At 35.2% G+C, this 18,324-nt stretch overlaps 1 protein-coding gene across 1 annotated transcript in view; it reads left to right on the top strand.

Annotated features, from left to right (window-relative positions):
• Col24a1 (collagen type XXIV alpha 1 chain) overlaps positions 1 to 18,324 on the top strand; it is a 265,766-nt gene that overhangs the window by 66,761 nt on the left and 180,681 nt on the right. The window contains exon 18 of the mRNA XM_048352139.1: positions 633 to 686. Coding sequence (XP_048208096.1) covers positions 633 to 686 — 54 coding nt within the window. The remainder of the gene's footprint in view (positions 1 to 632; positions 687 to 18,324) is intronic.

The following is an 18,324-nucleotide window of genomic DNA, read 5'->3' as shown; positions in this document are numbered from 1 at the left end:
TTGAGAACATTGTCAGCCTTTTTTGATCCAGGCCTTATACCTACTTGTCTTTTCTCTGTAGTTATAGTTTCACAAGTTTATTATAAATCTCAGGAACTGACTGAAAACATATCTTCAAAAATGATAAATATAAAAAATATTTTAAATATATAGAAATAACAAATTAAAAGATCACAATAATATGGAAACTTTAGATACAAACCAATGGAGGCGCAAAGGTGTGAAAAAAGTATTAGTGATTTGTAAATTTGATTAACATTTATAACTACTTTCTATGTGGCAAGACCCTGTCTAAAATTCCCAACTGCGTTGAGTTAACCTTTGTTGACCTAGCTTTGGGAAACACACTGTCATTTTTTTCTTGATTTGAGCAGATAACCTACTAATTTGTTTGAATTTCTAACAACAGTAAATACATATTGCTTCAGTACACATTCTATTTAAATAGTTTTGAAAATGATGATGGTTACAACTTAATCTCTAAAAACTAATTTAACCTTGCTGTACCAATACTCTTTGTTTGCCATATGCCTATTTTTCCCTTTAACAAATACATTTAATAAATATAAATAATAAAATTATTATATTTATAAAGTTAATGTTTGTACTTTTGTTCCCTCCTCCCCCTTTAGGGCCAACTTGGTGACCCCGGCCCCCAAGGACCACCTGGCCCTCCAGGACCAGAGGTAAAATATTGATGGAAAGATAATCAATTCATTACCAAAAAAAGAGAGAGAAAATTAAACATGATTGGTAAAATATGTTTCTTTATAGCAGAGTTGAGATTCTTTTTAAAATGTCTATGTGTATAGAGTTTGGACTAAATGTTTTTTCTGTCTGTGGTCCTAAAGGAACAGAAAAAAGTGAGTATCCATTATCTGAAATCCACAAAACAGGAATAGTTTGAAGTTTGGGCTTTTATTTTTTTCTTCATATTTTGGAATATTTACATATAAACAATGAGATATAATGGGAAATAGGAATGAAATCTAACCATGCGCTGGAACTGCTAGTCTATAATCCTAGTGACTCAGCTGGGTGAGATCTGAGGATTGCAGTTCAAAGCCAGCCTAAGCAGGAATGTCCCTGAGACTCATATCTCCAATTGACTACCAAAAAGCTGGAAATGGAGTTGTGGTCAGAGTGATAGAACACTGACCTTGACCACAGAAAGCTCAGAGACCATACCTAGGCACTGATTGCAAGCGCCAAGACTGGCACACAAAACAAAAACAAAATCTAACCATGAAATTGAATTATTTCACTTACACTTTAAACATCTTTACACAATGTTTTCAATGAGCCTGTGTTTTGGCTATGAGTCTTCTTCATAAGGAATCAGGTTTGTATTTCCTATTTGTATTTGTTTCAGATCATTAATAAAAGTTTACCTCTTTATGATAGCCTGAATTCTTTTAATCATTTTTCTAACTTCATCATGTAATTTGTTTTTCTCACACTGAGGACACAGAATGTAACTTAATTGTCATTAACTTCAGGTTCTCATTAGGACTGCAGCTATTGTATTGCTTCCTTGTTGCTGCTCTTGTTTTGACTCATTTTATTCTTTCTCATAAAACTTTGTGAAGGGATGTGTGAGCCATGTTTACACTTCATGCTTGACCTTTCAAGTTTTTTTTTTCTGCTTCCTTTGAAAGTTTATTATTTGCCACTGGCATCATTGTCTTTGATTTCTACACACTGATATTTTTAAGTGCCCTGATTTCTAACTTTGTCAAACTATATCCTCTTTTCTTGTAGTAAATTTTTCCATTGGCCTAAAGCTGCAACCTGTTCATTAGCTAAGTTAACATCTAAAACTATGTTATTTTAGAGTTAACATCTTATGGATCTAAATCAAGGGTTTTGAGAAAATTAAGCTCTCTAGGAATTTTCTAATGTAGTATATGGAATTATTGACAGCACTTTTTTCATGAGGTTGCTGTATTATATGTATTAATGCATGTAAAGCAATTGAGTGTCTGGATAATAGGAAACACTCAATAAATATCATCTGCCATCACAACCACCGTTTCTGTGGGCAGTAGCATGGCAAAAAAAAAAAACCAAAAAGGCCTGGCCAACATACATATAGTAAAGTGATATAAATGAAGGAATGAAAGTGATACACAATAAAATTGGAAAAGAGACAGGGCATATATTACTCCCACCTTTTCAGAAAGTAATAAAGATTAGATTGTAGCTTTGTAACAGAAGCCATCAGAGGCTTTTAGCAGTGGCATGAGCTTTTAGAAGGTTGCTTTGGCTATTATGTAGTATTCAAGTATGAGGAAAGAGAGTGGAAAGCTGTGAGGTGGTTTATGATCATTTTACTTATCTGTGTACATCTTGATGATATCTTTCCAACTGGGCTTGGACAGGGAGAAAAAGCTGATTTTAGGCAAGTGTAATGTAATTATTGACAACAAACTGTGTCAGCTGTTGAACTGTGACGTTTCAGCCTGTATTGAGCATCACTATCTCCTGAAGAACCCAAAACAAGACCAAAACAATTACATTGCACCTGACTGATCGCAATAGCATTAAAATCACAGAAATGGATACCCATGGGTGATTAACAGCAACCTTAAAGAGCTACCACAATTTATTTTTCTCTAATTTATGACAGAAGGAAATTTCTCCAATAGAATGAAAGTGTTTTTAGTCCAGTGAGATATACCTTCAGAAGAACTCAGAACACCATCACATCCCCTGTCTGGGGACTGATTGTGTTTAGTTACTTTGGGAAATCATTACTACCACTTACTGCAGTGTAGCATGGCACAGAAATAGCATTGTATAAAGGTTTCTAATATCACACAATTGCTAGGAAACTTTTCAGTTGATGTGGTTTGTTCAGGATCTGAAACACAGAAAGAGAAGACTTGGATAGCTCTTACAGAGCAAGGTGAATTTAACCCTGAAGCAAACATCTTATAGTTCCAAGAAGAGGGGGAGAAGCCTGTGGGAGAAAGGTTATGAACTGACAACATAGACTAATGGCAGGGGAGTGTGTGTGTGTGGGGGGGGGGGGGGTCATTAGAGTTTTCCAGTGAAAATTTATATATTTTGTTAATATTTTATTACAAAACATTTCTATTCTATTTGAAAGGTGCCTGTTCATACACAAGTACCACATTGTTTTAATAAGAGAAGCTTTATGTCATGTTTTAATGTCTGGAAAGGATGTTAAGTCCTTTTCACCTTTCTTTTTTTCAATGTTGTCTTGGCAGAACTTGGTATTGGAGTTCTTATTTTTGAACTTCAACAACAAGCTTCCTTGAAATATTGTCAGCATAGTTTCCTGGATTCAACTTATAAATTAAGTACATGCTTTATTTTGTTGCTGACTTATATCCTGTTATCTACTTATATCACAGTTTAGTTGTCATTCATCTAAAGGACATAGTCGTTGTTTCCAAGTTTAGGAAATTATGAATGGAAACTGCAATAAACATCTCTGCACAGTCTTTTATGTGGGTGTACGTTTCCAACTTATTTGAGTAGAAACAAAGAAATATAGTTTCTGGATTGTAAGTACTTTTAGTTTTGAAAGGAGCCACTAAACTCTTCTAAGGGATTACATGACTTAATTTTTCCACAAAAATGAGTGGATGAGAATTTTTATTGCTCCCCGTTCTAACCAGCATTTAGTGTTTTCTGCATTCTCAATGTGGGGCTTTAAGTTGATGGGCAATGATATCCCATTATTATTTTAATTTGCATTTCTCCATATGACACATACTGTGGAATATATTTTCCTATTTTCATTTGCCACCTGCATATCTTCTTTGGCAAGGTGTCCGTTAAAGTCTTTTACACATTTTTTCAGATAAATATCTCTTCTTGTTGTTGAGGTGGTAGTGTTTGTATATACTATGCATCCGTTTTTAAATATTAAGAGTGTTTGTATATATCATGCATGTTGTCTGAAAACATTATCTCTTAGGCTGTGGTTTCCTTCATACTTCTTTTGCAGAGCATAACTTTCAACTAGCCAATTATTTCTTATGTGGATTTTGCTTTTAATGTATCTAAAAAGTCATTATCACATCCAAGACTATTGTAAGCTTTTGTTTTTATCCTTGTGATCTAAGATTTTTAGATTTTTCACTGTACATTTAGGTCTATGATCCATTTTTAGTTATTTCTTGTGAAAGGTTTAAGGACTGTGTTTAGATTCAAATTTTTAATGTATGAAAACATCCAGTTGTTCCAGCACTATTTTTTGAAAAACTATTGTTTTTCCATCGTATTGATTTTGCTCCCTTATTACAGATCAGTTGATTACGTTTGCGTGGACCAATCTCTGGGCTCTCTATTTTCTAATTGTCTATTCTTTAAAATAATTATCTTTAAGTAGATGTACAAAGGAGTTGACATTAACAGTGTATAAATACAATGCATCTTGATCATTGTCCCTCATCTGCAGTTGTCAGCACCTATTTTGTCAGCACCTATTGTCTTCATATCATAGCTTTATGGTAGGTCTTGAAGTCAGCTATTTGGGGCCTTTTTCCTCCCAATATAAAGGTTTGAACCAGTTTGTTGATATACACAAACAACTTTTTGGGATATTTGTTTGGGATTGCATTGAATCTATAGATCAAATTGGGCAGAATTGACAGCTTAACAGTATTAAGTCTTCCTATGCAGAGACATAGAATGTCTGATTCATTTGGTTCTTCCTTTGATTCCTTTCAACAAAATTTTGTGAGTTTTCTCATATACATCTGGTACTTACTTGGGCCTGTCTGACTTCTTGACTGCCTGTTTGTTTGCCTGCCCTCTTCCTTCCTTCATTCCTTCCTCCTTCCATCTCTCCTTCTTTCCCTCCTCCCCTCACCCTTCCTTCTTCCCTTCCCTCCTTTCATTCTTCTTCCCCTCTTTGGCACATAGGAATGTGTGTGACTAGCCATGGCTACATGCAACTTTACTATAATTATATACTAGTTTCAAGACACTTTTATCATTTGTTTCTTATTTTCCACATAGTCAATTATGCCATTTACGAACAGACAGCTCATTTTTTCTTTCTAATCTCTGCCCTTTTTCCTGTCATATTCCATTATACAAGACTTCTAATATGACATTGAATGAAATTATTAAAAGGAACATCCTTACCTTATCTAATCAAATTATTTTCATTCTCTAGCTTTTCCTTTTTTATTGATCGTCACTTTAAATATTCTCATCTGAAGCATTTGTATTATCATTATTTTTAGGTATTTTGTTATTTCCAATTGCATTTCTCTTTTCACTAAAGAAACACTTTTAAATTTTCCATGGGTTTTAATTTTATAAATAATTTTGGGTTCATTGCATTGTGATCAAAGCTGTTGTTCTATTTATAGAACTAAGTGATATTTTGTTTTCCCTGTATGCATATTTCCTGATAGTGGGGTCAGAGCTCTAAAGGCAAGAAAGGCAAACTCTTACCCCAATTAGATGTCTACCTCTATGAGGTGAGAATGGGCTCAGTATAACAACTTTGCCACCAAGTAACTAGTTGATATCCTTGATGAATTATGCTCTTCTGGGGAATGTGTTGTCTCTACTGCTGATAATTTGGATTTTTAGTTATATCAGCAATAGTTATACCAGCCTTTGTAAGTGATAGGCCACCTAGTAGGTGCATGCATAACCTCTGTCAGCTACTTTATCTATTTCATACTCATGCAACTCATTCTAGTCTGAGGATAACCAGTGAAGAAGGCTGGATAATGTTAGTTGGCCAAAACATTCTGTATGCTTGGTTGTTGTTGTTGTTGTTGTTGTTTTGGGGAGTGCCACGACTGGTGCTTGAACTCAGGTCCTAGGCACTGCCCTTGAGCCCTTGAGCTTTTTTTCCCTCAAGGCTAGCTCTCCACCTCTTGAGCCCCAGCTCCACTTCCAGCTTTTGGGTTGTTAATTGGATATAAGTTTCTCACAGACTTTCCTAACCTCACTGGTTTGGAATTGAAATGTGCAGATCTTGGTAGTAGTAGTTATAATTATATCCATGAGCTACAGTCACCCTGGTTTCTCACAGTTTTTTGTACCTCTTCCATGGTATAAGTTTTCTGATAGGGATTACTGTGTGACCAAAAAATATTCAGACTTTTCACTTCATCCCATGTATCTATTCTACTAAGGTTTATCTCATATCTCTGTTTCCTTTCTTCTCTTTCTTTCCCAACTTCTAACTATATAGCTATGCTATTCCCCTCCCAAATTTATATATTATCACTTTTGATCCTTTTTCTACAAAAAAGATAATTATCTGGCACATTGCTCACAGATATACCTATTAAATGGTATTTCTGTCTTCAGTGTAATTCAAGCTATGCACAATTATTCTTGTTTGGTAGTTGTTGTACATTTTCAACCATCACATAGTTACCAAGTTGATCCACTATTCACCAAGGCTTTTCTTCCTCCTCTAGAGGGTTATCTAGAACCTGTCTTCCCACTCTTAGCCCATACTGCCTTAGACAAAAGGAACTCTTGTAACTCTAATGGTTGGCATTAGGTCTGGGCTTTCCTGTCATGTTACTTTCTTGTACTTTCTGATGTACATTTGTGATCAATCATAATTATAGCATTTCAGTGTTATAATGCACTTTCTAAAGCCACTTCAACTTATGACTTGACAGTTCCAACAAAAGTCGTGATATAGTGGGAGGTCTACATACTTGATGTCTCACATCCAAGCATTATTCCTCTACCAGGGTCTAGTAACAGCAAGAGCTGTTATTCTAAGATGCTATTTTCTGTAGCAGAAATCACAGCCTTAATCCAGAATCTGGGAGGTATCAGCTGTTATTCTCACTAGAGATTATATGGCATCTTTTCATGTCCTGGAATCCCCAATACCATAGAGTCTACTGCACTGAATGTCTAAATGATAGGCCTGATTGTAATACAACCTGGCTTGAGTCCACCAGAAGCTGATAGCATTCAGCATAACATGGTATACAGTATAGAGCAGTAGTCCTAGTTTCCTCCCCAGGGTCCAGAATGACCTGTGTGACAAAACTCTTTACTTGATTTTTCCTGAAAGGGGATATTCCAATACACTTATGACCACTGGAATCCTAAAAACTTCAGATAAGTAGCCATTACATGATCCTTTCTAGGGTGCATTCTCACCAGCTGGAGTGTTATATGTCTTGCCACATTTTCCTTTGGACAAGCCATCTGTTATTCAGCTTATTCAATCAGTATGATGCTATATGTTTAGTGGATTGGGGTGATATTGCGTACATACCCTGAAGGTCCAGATCTCTTCTGACTATATTATTATGACAGAGGCAGGGAGAACAAAAGAATGCTGTAAGTGACTATGGTCTATCCCACATGAAGGCAAACAGTTTCTTATTTGTTTTTTTAATTATAAAGGAAAACAGTACATTTTCCAAATCCTGTATGGGAAGTTTTGGTAATCTGTTGTAGCAATGATACTTATATCTAACACAGCAGCTGCAGTTTAGTCTGTGGTATCTTTGTGTCACTCTTCAGAATCTGCCTGTTTTCTTCAGGGGCCAGACAGGGAATTAAATAATGCTGTGTGAAAGGAACCACTAACCATGTATATTTTGGATCTTACCCATAATCTATCCTCAATTCTGCTTACACACACACACACACACACACACACACACACACACACACACACATTTTAACTGTAAATTATGGAGATATGAATGACAGGATAATTTTCAGAACCTAAAGGTCCACTAAACTATGGGAATATTCCTGCCTTTGAGGCTACTCTGTAGATAATTAGAACTCAAATCATTTCTTTTTTTTTTTTTTTTTTTGCCAGTCCTGGGCCTTGGACTCAGGGCCTGAGCACTGTCCCTGGCTTCTTCCCGCTCAAGGCTAGCACTCTGCCACTTGAGCCACAGCGCCGCTTCTGGCCGTTTTCTGTATATGTGGTGCTGGGGAATCGAACCTAGGGCCTCGTGTATCCAAGGCAGGCACTCTTGCCACTAGGCTATATCCCCAGCCCTCAAATCATTTCTTGAAAGTTTAGGATCAATGCAGTCCTGAAATAATTATAGAATACTCAAGATATTATTTTCCCTGAGTTGTTTTATCTGTAGTTCTACATTCTTTTCTCTTGGGAGTTCTTCTCCATCTCAAATAGCCATTGTATCTTTTTAATTTTATAATTTTCCCTTCCAGTGACAATTCATTTGAGAAATGGCCTGATAAATATATTTCATTCTAAGCAATACATAATTAACATTTAATTGCAAATGTATTTCCCTTTCAAGGACATTTATATATTAATGCAGAAAAGAATCCTGAAATGAATGCAAAAGGCTCTAGAACTTATGGTGTCACTGAGAGAGCAGGAAAATATTTGTGGACAATTGAAAATTGTGATATGCCTCAAATTAAGTATAACTTAAGTGATCATCCACTTAACCAACAAAGTAAGACAGGAATGGCCAACATTTCTTGTTGTGATTCCTCATCAGATCATAACCGAAGAAGAAAGCAAAGTATTCTGAAGTTTTGTCATACATATTGAATATTGACCATTAGCATTGAAGAAATTGGTTCATCAGTAAATAACATCTAAGAAAATTACTTAAAGTCATTTCAAAGTTATTATTTTCCATTCTGAGTGATTTAACTATTCTAAGGAAATTGTAAACTTCCCTAGCAATAAATAAATATATGTATACATTTATGTCTTCATAGCTTTGTAAGTATTTAAGGTATACCAAGTTAAAGCACAACTTAATTTTAAGTCATAAAATTTAGTTTTTCCCTTCCTGTCCTTTTCATATTCTCAATTGAAATATATGGGAAATACTAGACAGGAAAATTTTCAATGTCTTTGAGCACAGTAGCATTACATTTGAGCACCATCACATACAAAGTTCTTCTGGCAGCAGACCACCTTTTAATGTGGTAGCAGAATAGTTAGAATGTTTGTTGATCCAGCTGTTAACTCCCGTGGGATTCAGAGATTGCCAAGTATTTCAATTTTGGATAATGTTCTCTTGGTAAGTGGGGCCAGTTGTTTATCACAAAAAATTATTCAAGACCACTCATCACAGAAATTCAGGGGTGGCCAAGCAGTAGGACCTCTGTTTCCATCAGGGTGGTCTTCATTAGAGACAAAGGAAATTTTGGAAGTTAAATCATATCAAGTAAAACTATTTTTCTAAATATCCATTTAAACACTTCAGTTGACTTAACTGGAATAAGCCAGCTGGTAGCTAGCTGTATTCATTGATTAGAATATACAGTTAATAGATTCAATCCATTTGAACCAATTGCTTTTTTATGACTTCTACTTGGTTGAGAAATTTTGTCCCTCAAACAATGATGCAGAAATAGTATATTGACAATAGTATACTGACAAAATCAGTCAATAAAATATCCTTATTGAGTTCCTCCCGTTGACAGAGCTGTGCCCATTTAACACTGAAAAATGTATTTATAAAAAGATTTTTCAGATGTCCTCTAGACAGTGTGTTTTGCTAAATGTTCTCTCTTTGTGTAGACTGTCCATTGTTTTTGAGTCATACCCAACTAATGTGACAAAACTTTTATGGTCGTACCATAAGGCCTTGATGATCAACAAAAGGAAACAAATATTGTAAAGCTTTTTGAAAACTTAAATAAATACAAAATAAGACAACTAAGATTAAAAATTTTAAAAGAATTAATTTTATCCATAATTTAAAGAAATGTATGGTCAATTTAGGAGAAACATGTATGTATACACATATATTAGAAAATTCCCACATGAAGACACCATATTATTGTAGTTTAGTTTCAGCAGAAAGAGATTAATTTGCATGGGAAGAATTAAAGGAGGAGCCAGAGAGAAAAATGATCCTGGAAGCTGGGTCCTGGAGGCTTATATCTGGAATCCTAGCTAGCCCATAGGCTGAGATCTGAGGATCATTGTTTGAAACCAGCCTTGTCAGGAAATCTTTGCTATTCTTATCCCCCACTAATCACCAAAAAGCCAGAAGTAGAGCTGTGGCTCAAGTATTAGAACATTAGCCTTGAGCAAAAAACTCAGGGACAGTGCACGGGCCCGGAGTTCAGGCTGATATAAAGCGCTGTGTGTGTGTGTGTGTGTGTGTGTGTGTGTGTGTGTGTGTGTGTGTGTGTGTGTGTTTACATAGAGTGACAGGTAAGGCTGTAAAACCAGAGTGGTAACAAACTTAAGAAGACTTTGATTCTCAACTATGTTATAGTCAGCGTTAATAAGCAGGTGGTCTGGTCTACAAGAAAATTCTTGTGTTGTGAAACTAAAATGTCCCTTTTCCTTCTCAAGCAAACTTATTAATTTTAATTAGTTTAAGAAGCTTTAATTTTAAGCGAACTATTAATTTTAATTAATCAATATTAAATCTATTAATTTTAGTTCATTTTAATTCAAATAATATATTTAATGTTTACCCATTGTGGTCATGAAATTCCACTTGCTATAAATGGGAATCTTTGTAACTGCTGTCAGAAAAGGGATGGAGTCTTATGCCTAGAATAAATGTTACTGGTCGTTTGTACAGGGGAGCAGATGTGAGGCTGCTCACCAGACATGGCTATCTTTCTTCCCAGGGGAGTAGTAGCAGTGGTAGTAGTGGTAGTGGAAGGAAACTGAATTTGAAACTATTTCACCTCCTGAGTTCATCATACTTTCTGCTCGAGAAAACTCTATTTTTATTCCATCCTTATTACCAACACAGACAATATTCTAGATTTCATTCTATGTATAAGCCAACAGAGTAGCCAGAGAATTTCAAGGATCTGGTAGAAGAATCTTGAACAGAAAGGACAGCTTATTACTCTCCACAATAGGGCTTTCCACAGTGTTCTGTGTTTTCTACACTGACTCATTGAACCACATTTCTCACAGGAGGAAAAGAAGGGAAATGGATGGCATTGCACAAGCAGTGGGTTACATTAGGGGAAAAGAAGGGAAATGGATGGCATTGCGCAATCAGTGGGTTACATTACATAAGCGTAATCTTAAATTTAGGGAAGCTGAACCTGTTATAACCAGAAGTCACAAAAGATCATATTTTCCATAAAGAGACATTATTTTGGACAGTAAACATGTCTCTTCTTTGCTGCAGAGTAAGGCACTCATTCTATATTGGCTGTACCAAAGTCCCTGAAAGGACAGACTGGAACAATGGATAAGCAATACTTCATTTACATAATGGATATAAATGCCAGGCATAAATAATCATCTCCCAGTAACATGTTAAGTTAAATTTTGGTGGTCTAGAAATGGGTAAGATGCATTCATTTTCTTCCATGAGCTCACATTTTATTGCATAAAAACATGCTTTTTGCATTGTGTCGCTCGTACTGATGGTCACATTAATGAAATTCTATAGGACTATCAGGAAAGAAGCTAGGCTGGGCACTGGTGTCTCATGCCTGTAATCCTACTGAGGAGGCTAAGATCTGGGAATCATTGTTCAAAGTCAACCCCAGTAGGAATCTGTAAGACTCTTATCTTCAATTAGCCACCAAAGGGCTGGAAGTGGAGGTGTGACTCAAGTGTAAATGAGCAAAAGAGCTCAGGGAAAATACCCAAGCCCTGCATTCAAGTCACAGAACCTGCACAAAACAGGAAGGAGGAAGCGGAAGGAGGAGGAGGAGGGGGAGGAAGCGGAAGAGAGGAAGATGATACTGACTCTGACTGAGGCAAAAAAGCTTCATAGACCATGTTATGTTTGAATTGGTAACAGATTGGCTGAAGGACCTGGAACAAGGTGTTACAAAAGACTTTCAAGATCCATAATTTCTTGCAGAGTGACTTTATTAAGGATTTGTCAAACAGAGTAGATGTCAAAGATATGCCAACCAGAGGAAACAGATGATAACAGCACAGATGTATGATGAAACTAAGTATATTTATAGGACTGTACAAAGTTCTTCTTGACTTAATCAAATCTAAAAAGGATTGGCTAATTACAATCAGGAAGCCCAAGCAGTTCATAAACCCAGAATTTTGTCAGTGCAGAAATTCAATCAATATAATCAAGACACCTTGCTGGCAGATTCTTAAAGGCCTTTTTCATTTCACAATTTTTGTGTTCAGTATCTACACAGGTCCTTCTTCTCTCCTACATAATTCTTTTTTTTTTTTTTTTTGGCCTGTCCTGGGCCTTGAGCACTGTCCCTGGCTTTTTCCCGCTCAAGGCTAGCACTCTGCCACTTGAGCCACAGCGCCGCTTCTGGCCGTTTTCTGTATATGTGGTGCTGGGGAATCGAACCTAGGGCCTCGTGTATCCGAGGCAGGCACTCTTGCCACTAGGCTATATCCCCAGCCCACTCCTACATAATTCTTAACCTAGTTACCTTGCACTATCCTTTCTCCAAAGAAAGATAACATAATGTAAGCAAGTTATTGCTTACAGCTCTGAGGCCAGGTTTTCTGGATGAGGAATGTTCTTGTTGATGAAAACTAATGATAGGTCTACATCTCATCAAGCCTATATATGTATTTTAGACATAATACAAGATATTCCATTTGGAGACATAATTCAAAAAAGCCTTATAGGTCTTGTACCCATAGTTGTATATTCAGGACAAAAATAGGCAACTGACATATAATAATTCCTCATGATAGCATCAACTCGTCTTGTTAATCATATAACTTCCAAGTATCTGCTACTAACAGACACAGAAAAGAAGAGAATCCTTGAGGTTAAGAGTCTTTAAGATACATAGTCCATTAATCTGGGATATATTTCCCTGTTGTGTACATTCAGTACCAAGAACAGTGCCTAACCACAGTAACTATGTGTTGAGTCAGTGTACTACAAAGAAATGGAAGAAGTTATGGTAAGTGGTAAAGTCAGGAATGGAGAGAAAAAGGTTGCATGTTTTTCTCATGTGTAGAAGCTAGAGTTAGTTTCTAAACATGTAAGGAAATACATTGGGTGCTATGCCAGTATATACAAATGTACTCACTCAAATAGCATAGATTCAAGGGAAAACTCAAATAGTACAATTTTTAGAAAGGAAATGTCAAAGTCCAACAAAATGAACACCAATATATGGGTACTTGAAAGGGTTGGAGTGGATCAAAATGAGAAGGGTAGAAGAATGAAGAGAAGAAAGGGAGGAGAATGCAGTCAGGAATTCAGTGTGTATCCTACAAGATTAAGACAAGTGAGGGCAGAAGTGGGTTAGGAGGGAATGGTGAGTGTTGAGAGGTAACACTGATCAAGATGTATTCTGTTGAATGGTGACTCATTTGTACAACTACTTAAAGATAAAAATACAGAAAAAATTAAATTAAGTTTTTCAAAAAGTTATTCTAAATATGAATGGCTAGATAGTACTTAAAAATATACTCATCCAAACATGTATTAAACAATGATTCTGTTACTGTCTCCCAAAGAATTCTAAAGTAAAGCTTCACTGATTTTTATCTTGGGACAAATCCAGTGAATAAATTATTATGTTGTTGTTTTCTGAAGATCTTCCATCATTACAAACTGTCACCTATCAAAACAGAATGACTTTCAAAAATACCTGATGTCAATGATCTCTCTTTCAGTTTTATTAAAGTAGAATTGACAAATAACAAACTGTATATTTCAATTACACAATTTAATAATTTTGACATAATTACACGTCTGGAAACCATTGAAAAATCAAGATTATGAACAGATATACAAACTCCAAATTTCTTCATCCACCCTCAAAATCCTTTTTTTTTCCTGTCCTAGCTCCCTTCTTCCCCAGGCTAGTGACATAGAAGATCTACTTTTTGTCATTGATTATTAAAACCTCAATATCAGATAATTGTTAGAATAATTTGTTTCAAAATGTGTAAGCTTAAAGGACTGGATGTGTAGCCTACCTAGTAAATGTAAGCTCTTAAGTTCAAATTCTGACATAACAAATAAAGATATAATTATATAAATGAATTTAAGCTTAAGATAGTTTTGTGTGACTGTTAGGAGAATAAATAGGGACTTCTCAACTGACTTGTATGTTCCTTTAAAAGTGATTTACAAAATGCCATGGAGACTACTTAAATGAATTCTTACTTGAAACAGGGTAAACATTGTATCATAAAACCTTTTCTTACCAGGCACCAGCAGCTCATACCTGTAATCCTAGCTGCTCAGGATGCTTAGATGGAAGGATCAAAGCTAGTCCAGGCAGTAAAGTCTGTGAGATGCCAGTTAATCACATAAAAAGCTAGAAATGGGGCTGTGGTACAAGTGGTAGAGACCTACCCTTGAACAAAAGGAGCTTAGGGACTGGAGAAAAAAAATAATCTGGTTTTTATTTTGAAGATTTTCTCTCACAATTTTTAGGATGTTCTACATGTGGAATTCAGCTGTGCTGTATTTTCTACTCATATATATGAGTTTACCAAAGGGAATGTGTATGAATAAGAATAAGTTGCAAAAATTTCAACAATATTATAATGAAAACAATCTGTTTGACGGCTTTTTCGATTTAAACAGCAAATGAGGGTGAAAGAAAGCCAGCCAGATACTTAGATGGAGTCTTTATTTCGCATCTATTTTTCCAGAAGCTCATATTTTTCTGTCTGTGGTTTTCCCTGAAGACAGAACAGCTCCTTCATCTGCAATTGCATGCTCCCCTGTGCTTAACTCTATATTCTATAGTTTACTGGGAAAGTGAATTTATTACTTATGCCCGCTTAAATATTTTTGTTGGCATCCACTTTTGGATGGCTTATTCTCACTCAGTAAAAGGTCATTTTAGTCTCATTAAAAAAATTACTTTCCTACTTGGACTCACATGTTACTGACATGACATGTATTTCCACAAATGCTGGAGAGAGGTCTTGTGACTGTTCTTCAGCCCCATCTCAAGCCAAACTCCTCCCTTACAAGAAACTCACCCTCCAAATGCATTCCGGCTTGTTAGCTTATGTAAAACTTCAATCCTATTTTTAAAGTTCTGTGAACGTTTCAACTTTGCTTTCTTCAGACAAATAATCATTTTTGAAACTATACAATTAATTATAAATTATAAAATAGGATTCTTTTTTAATTTAACTATCAGTCTTCCCATCAAATGTTTCTTTATATGTCCAATACCAGACTAAACTCTGTCAAACTTCACTTTTGAGAAACTCATACCTTTTTTTTACATTATTTTGTACATTATTTTATATATTATTGTTTATACACTATTGTTGTTAATTTTATTTCTAATGAATGCTTTCCCAAGGCTGATGCTCAATGCTTTGTTTAGAATTATAAATACTCAGAAGATAAATGTAGGACAAATCATGCTAGTATTTTATGTACTTAAAGCATACTAGCACTGAGAACTGGAAATTTTCCACACATGAATTAAATGACATAAGTATTATCTTCAACAGAAGATCTTTAAAATGCCTTATAAAATATCAGAAAAAATTAGTTCCAAAATATGTTTGGAAAACCAGAGTCTTGTTGATTCAAAATTCATAGTTAGAGTCTTGCTATTTTTTCAAAATCAGTTTCATTGATTTTTACCTGAAGAATAGTTCAATAAGTAAATTGCCTCTTTTCTCTGAAGGCATTCAGATTATTACATAAACTGTGGCTGACAACAAGAAAAACTGCATTTAAGTATCTAATGCCAATTCCTTTTGTGATAGATCTGTTGGGTTATATATTTGACATAGACTATAATCTGTTATATTTTGTTTACATATAGCCCTAGGAGACCACTATCAAGTCAGTATAATGCACCTGTCAAACCCAACAATTTCTTCAGTCACCTTCATCTGCTCCTTTTCTTCTTTGGCTATCTTTGGTGCCTCATTGTCATCAATTAATTTGCATTTCCTAAAGTCTTTCTATTGATAAACCCAAAGAGTATGGAATAGTATGTAGTCTTTTTTTCTGGGGGGGGGGGGGGTCTGGCTTCTTTTTCTCAGCATAAAACACTTCAGATTCGCTCAGGTTCTGCTATTTTATGTCTATACATTAATTAGTTTCCCTATTGTATTTATTTATTTGTTGACTTTCAATTATCACTTTTACATGGAAGAACTAAATATTCAATAGAAAACAGAATATTTATTACTTCTGTTGGAAAAATTATGCCATAGAGAATATATTTACTTTTCCACGATGCTAGCTTTTCAGCTTTGGCTACTGCCAAATAAGAAAAGCAGCATTTTACTTTTATGATTTCCTGAAAAACTAATGAAAACTGCTAGTGCTTTTGGTTCCCAAGTTTTACTGTAAAATATGCATGTGAATTAGTCTTCAGCCTTTAGTTGATTTGAGAATAATAAAACTTTGTTTTTCCTGGAGAGAACACTGAATCACTCTATTGCAGCTAACAGATCTGGAGGTTCTGAAAATAGAAGACACTTTTTATTTTTAAAGCTACTTTATTTTCTACTTCTTAGTAAAAATTGATGATCATACAACTTCTATTAAGAAGACACCAGAAGTCAGGCTATTCTTACTTTTCCATACTAAGATATCATATTTTCCATTGTGATAGATGACTTAACTGAAATGGGGAAGCTCATTTGTGAGAAAATAGTTGGACTTTTCAGTGTTTATGTTATTTTGAACTTAAAAAAATGCATTGGAAAAACTTTTTTTTTTTTTTGGCCAGTCCTGGGCCTTGGACTCAGGGCCTGAGCACTATCCCTGGCTTCCTTTTGCTCAAGACTAGCACTCTGCCACTTGAGCCACAGCGCCACTTCTGGCCATTTTCTATATATGTAGTGCTGGGGAATTGAACCCAGGGCTTCATGTATACAAGGCAAGCACTCTTGCCATATCCCCAGCCACTTTATCAGAATTTTAATTTTACTTTTCTTCTTCTATTTTTTTTTTTTTTTGCCAGTCCTAGGGCTTGGACTTAGGGCCTGAGCACTGTCCCTGGCTCTTTTTGCTCAAGGCTCTACCTCTTGAGCCACTTCCAGTGCCTCTTCCAGCCTTTTCTGTTTATGTGGTGCTGAAGAATTGAACCCAGGGCTTTGTGCACTCTTTTGCTAAGCCACATTCCCAGTCCCTCTTCTTGTATTTTTATGCTAACATAAAAAAATGAAATGTAAAGACCTAAATGCTATATACTTTATCTTTCAATATGTGTACATTCTGAAATTTTGTTTGGCAAGGATGCCTACATCCAGTAGTTTGAAACACAGTCTTAAAGGAATTTTGAGCATAAAAATTCCTTTATGCTCATGTATGATATCATAAAAATTCAGTCTATCCAGTTATATCTTAACACATATAGCTTAAAAAGTAAGCCTGGAAGTAACCCACATATGAATTTAAAATAATGAAAAAGTTCTTTGGCCACATTTCTCAACTAAATACAGATATTTTCTTTTTAAATAAGTACACGGATGTGTTTCTGATCTCTTCAATTTTGTTTTAATTTAAACATATTCAACTTACTTGTCTATCATTGAAGATTTTATTTGTTGACATCTTTTGTTCGATTCTCTTCATCTTTGACACTTGTCTTTGACACTGTTAATATTTCTTTACTGATGTTTTAATTGTTAACAAGAAATGGCAGATGTTCACCTATATTAAAGGCTCCATGTTTAATCAGAATAACCTCCTTAAATTTTTCTTGCTGTTTTGTTGCAAAATAAGACACAAACACAGCAACTGTATAAAACAGATGTGTATCTCTATAAACCATTGATACTACTTCCAGTTATTCCGGAAACCTTTGTTTGCCTGATCCAACCACATCTCTCCTGCCCCAAAGAAGCAACCTCTCAACGTTTTTTGTTGTTTTTTTTTTTTTAACTTTATAATTTCTCACACAAGTATACATCTTTAAAAGCAATCACTTATCTTATTTTACTTTATTTTGTAGGTCTTTCAGTTTACAAATTCTCTTCTCATTCCCTTTTTCCCTTTTGTGATTTAATTGTTAAAGCTCCCAGCCATTTGACTAAAGAATTTTTCCACAGGCTAGGCTTCATAGTCTCATGGTATAATTCTCTACATCTCTGGATCTTACATTGTCCTTGACAATTTGAAGTCACATTACAAAGTCCTGACTGTATCTACATTTGTTTTTGGGAGAAAATAGTTGATATTGTGTGATATTGTGATAGTGGGTGAAATATATCTGTTATCTATTGTTTACATAACAGAGATACAGCATAGAAGAAAGTAAAAGTCAATTCTTGATGGTTCATCAACATTTTCCAGCTAATGAGTTGGTTTGATATATCTTCTAATCATGGACAGTTTTTGGTATTGTTGCATGTGAACTTAAAATTTAAAAATATTTGACGTAATTCAATCCAACAAAATTCTTTTCCTTGGTGAATAAAGTTCATACTTTCCAGTGCCTAGCCAGTAGGATCCTTTTCCAGCA

This window comes from Perognathus longimembris, chromosome 7 (assembly GCF_023159225.1).
Source record: "Perognathus longimembris pacificus isolate PPM17 chromosome 7, ASM2315922v1, whole genome shotgun sequence".
NCBI lineage: Eukaryota > Metazoa > Chordata > Mammalia > Rodentia > Heteromyidae > Perognathus > Perognathus longimembris.
Note: the sequence above shows the minus strand (reverse complement) of the source record. Positions and strands in the feature narration are given on the sequence as shown.